Below are 4,010 nucleotides of genomic sequence, written 5' to 3' on the forward strand. Positions count from 1 at the left end.
GTTCAATCGGTTCCAAGAGCTCCAAAGCTGGTCTGATTTCTTTCTCGGGTTCCTTGGTTTCCACGGTGGTACTAACTATGGCGATGTACTTCCCTTGTGCGGCCACGTTGTGCGCAGAGGAGATCATGCAGACGTAGATATCTAGGAACAAACGACATCAGGTCACTGCCTAGCGCTGGTCAGTGTGGGACTCGGTGCACACGAGTTTCACCAGTGTCACTGTGAGGTGTGAATTAGTCACTCTGAACAGGTAACATCTTCTAAGCTTAAGCTCTAAGTGGAGGCAGACAGACTTGTATGTAAATTACACAAATATTCAGCAACAGGAATTTTAACCTGTGAGAGATTAAGGATTCATGTAGCAGCGAACTGCTGAATCCTGGAATGAGATCTCTCTCCAGCAGTGTCACAGCCAACTGGAAAACCGCATTAACTACTCTTGACTTTGCGCTTGGAAAAGTTCTGAATAGCTAGGAAATGATTTATTCAGTAATGATGCCCTCATTTATCCATTAAAGTAACAAAGTTGCAGGATCCACATAAGCGATTTTCGAGTCGGCATGATACAGTGAGGCTTGTCCGTGAATCACACTTCCGAGTGATTGTGTAACTTCCGGCGCAGAACACCCCCCGGGGTTCCCTTTATTCTTCTTAGATTCTCACAGACCTGGGGCCCGCTTGAGAACCCTTGAAGACTAAGTCCAAGTCCCTTGGTTCTGCTGGTGATCTTTTGAGATCTGATTTCTTCTACAGAAAAAAATGATAAGTAGCTCTTACCTATCCCGTTAAAACCTGATGACCCCTTGTAAGTTGAGTTTTACGTAAATAGAAGATTTAAGGCTTCTAGTTGGAAGGAAGATGGGACCATCTAGTGGTTGAAAACAACTTATTAAAGCACATAAATTAGGAATTGCCATTTTAGAGCCACATCCTGGTCTTCATCACAGAAATGAAAGCTGTTCTCTGCCACACTGCTGGACTCACATCTAAGTATTAAGTTTACAAATAATGACATAGACGCAGCTATGGCATCACCTCAAAAATAGAGTGGAGTCGGTTCGACTGCTGCGCTAAAGCTCCACGGGCACCCACGCTCGCTGGAGCAGGGAGACTCGGCACTCGCCCGGTCCAGTCCGTCCACCCGCTCAGATGAGAAAACCCATCCAGGTGACAGACACGAGTCGGGGGCAGGCCTCCCACTCTCATCTGTCACCTCCACACGTGCTGCGGGGCAGCATGAGCTACCAGGATCGCATTTTGTCTCCCGTATGTAAACTGAAGTCTCTTCACTGTATTACAGCACATAAAATTCAGAATTTGGGATTAAACACAAAGCAGATCTATCTTACAAAATTCTGCAAACATCTGTTCTTCAAAACTCACCTGACTTTCGATTGACTTGGTTCTGCGGAATAATGATCTGGCAGGAGTTGGCGTCGTTGGTGTTCTTGATGGGATGGCTGAGGACGCAGATGACTCGGATCACCTGGCCCACTTTCTCCACCCGGTCTTTCACGTAGCTCGGGTCGCAGATGAGCTGCTTACAACGAGCAATCTGTCACGAAACGTTGAAAAAGGCTTTACAGAGCTGACTTAAGTAACTGGAAACACCCTGTGTTCAAGGACTAGAAGACTTAATATCGTTAAGATGTCAAAAATCCACCCTAAAATTAACCTTGGATCTCAAGGGATTGAATTCAGGAAAGGCCAAAATAATCCTGAGAAAAGAACGGCAAATACGGGGAACTCGCTTGCTGAAAAGCCACCGTTATCAAAACAGTGGCGCTGGCCCAAGGACAGACGTCGAGAATAACGCAACAGGAGAGACAGCCCAGAAATAAACCCTTGCTCCCAAAGTCAAATGCCAAGACCATTCCATGGGAAAAGAACAATCTTTTCAACAAATGGTCCTGGGAAAACCATATCCACATGGAAAAGAACGAAGTTGGGCCTTGCCTAACGCCGTGCACAAAAATTAACTCAGAATGAACCGAAGACCTAAATGCAATACTCAAAACTGCAACACTTCGAAGAAAACAGGGCAAAAGCTTCTGGACACTGTATTCCTTAGATATGACACCAAAGACACAGGCAACAAAAGAAAAAAATAGACAAATTAGACTACATGAAATTTTAAAATTTTGTGCATAGTGGAGCATGGTGGCACATGCATATATAGTCCCAGCTACTCTGGAAGGCGAGGGAGGAGGATCACTTAAAGGCCGGGAGTTCAAGACCAGCCTGGGCAACATAGTGAGACCCCTGTCTCTACAAAACTGAAAAACTTAGCCAGGTATGACGGCACACGCCTGTAGTCCCAGCAACTCAGGAGTCTGAGGTGGGAGGATGGCCTGAGCCCAGGAACTCGAGGCTGCAGTGAACTGTGATCGCGCCACTACAATCCAGCCTGGGTGTCGGCAAGACCCTGTCTCTTAAAAAAAAAAAAAAAAAAGCTGCAGTAAGGTAAGGTTAATTTATCATTGAAGAAAAACAAATTTTATTTTTACGAATTTAGTGTATGTATCCTAAGTTCATAGCGTTTATAAAGCCTGCCGCAGTGTACAGGGACGTCCGAGGCCTTCACATCCACCCACCACTCGCTCGCCGACTCACCCAGAGCAACTTCCAGTCGACGTCCTAGCTCCGTTCATGGCAAGTGCCCTATAAAGGTGTATTATTTTTTATCTTCTAACCATAATTTTACTGGAGCTTTCCTATGTTTAGATACACAACACTTACACTGCGTTGCAATGGCCTGCAGCATTTGGTACAGTGACGTGCCACACAGGTTTGCGGCCCAGGAGCAACAGGCTACAGCAAACAGCCTCGAGTGCCGCGGGCTGTGCCGTCTGGGTGTGTGTAAGTGTGCTCTATGACGTTGACGCAGCAAAATCACCTAAGGACGCGCTTCTCGGAACACGTCCCCATCAGTAGGCGACGCATGACTATACTAAAAAAGGTGGCTGGGGAGAAGTCCTTTGGACCCGGATGGTAAAATGGTGCTATTTTTGCTGATATACCTGGGAATTAAACTGGCTTTAATAAAATCTTATAATGAATATGTCAAACAAAATCTGATTTCTTTTGTGGTTTGTAACTTCATTTAAAGTAGATTAGCCAATCACACTATGACAGAGTCAAGAAGAAAGGGGGTTATAAAGAAGTTGCCTACACCATGGGCTCGAAGCACAAAGACCCAATTAAACAACATTTTAGGAGATAAAACACACAAAGGTAACAGCCCCAGCAGGGGGACTCGGCACCAGCAGTGTTAAGACGCAGGGCTGTCGGCACAGAACGCCTCGGTCCCAACCACACCTCAGCCATGCATTCACGTCGTGTGCCCTTCTAGAGCTCTCTCAGTCTGAGCCTCATTTGTAAACTGGAGGTAAAATCTGCCTCCTAGGATCATTGCAAGGACCGAGATAAAAACTTGCTTCATGCTTTATTATTAGGCTCTTTTGCCCGAGGCCAGTCCTGAATTTTTTCTCAGTCATTATCCCCTTATGTTGGCTACCAAAATCTGATTTCAAACCTTCCTTTCCAGTAAGATCGAAACAATGAAAATATATCCCCTCCAGGAGGTTTCTACATTCCCACACGGCTCAAGGTAAAAAAGATAAAGCTCAGATCTTCAGAATCTCAGGGCCAGATAGTGAGGCAGTATTTGAGTGCACCCTCCACTGCGAGACTGCTGAGGACAGTGACCGTGTCAGACGGCAGGAGAATTAAGCAGGATGGTAAAAAGGGAAAGAATTTTTTGCAATGTATGGTTTACAGATCAGCATCATCATCACCACCTGACAGCTTTCAAGAACATGAGGCCTCCGCAGACCTACAGAGTCAGAACATGCACCATAACCTAACGCTGATTTATGTCATTCAAATTTGAGAAACACGGCTCCAAACTCCACCTGTGTGGATGGTCAGCAAATAAAACTAAATTTAAATGAAACTGTGGGAGATAGGCACTAACACACACTATATAAATAGAGAATACTTACCTTTTA

General features: G+C 45.3%; 1 protein-coding gene across 1 annotated transcript in view; it reads right to left on the reverse strand.

Annotated features, from left to right (window-relative positions):
- Nucleotides 1-4,010, reverse strand: part of GDI2 (GDP dissociation inhibitor 2) — a 43,200-nt gene that overhangs the window by 6,647 nt on the left and 32,543 nt on the right. The window contains exons 7-8 of the mRNA XM_012664902.1: nucleotides 1,384-1,555; nucleotides 1-141 (exon numbers count right to left, since the gene is read on the reverse strand). Coding sequence (XP_012520356.1) covers nucleotides 1-141; nucleotides 1,384-1,555 — 313 coding nt within the window. The remainder of the gene's footprint in view (nucleotides 142-1,383; nucleotides 1,556-4,010) is intronic.

This window comes from Propithecus coquereli, unplaced genomic scaffold (assembly GCF_000956105.1).
Source record: "Propithecus coquereli isolate 6110/MARCELLA unplaced genomic scaffold, Pcoq_1.0 Scaffold94, whole genome shotgun sequence".
Taxonomy (NCBI): Eukaryota; Metazoa; Chordata; class Mammalia; order Primates; family Indriidae; genus Propithecus; species Propithecus coquereli.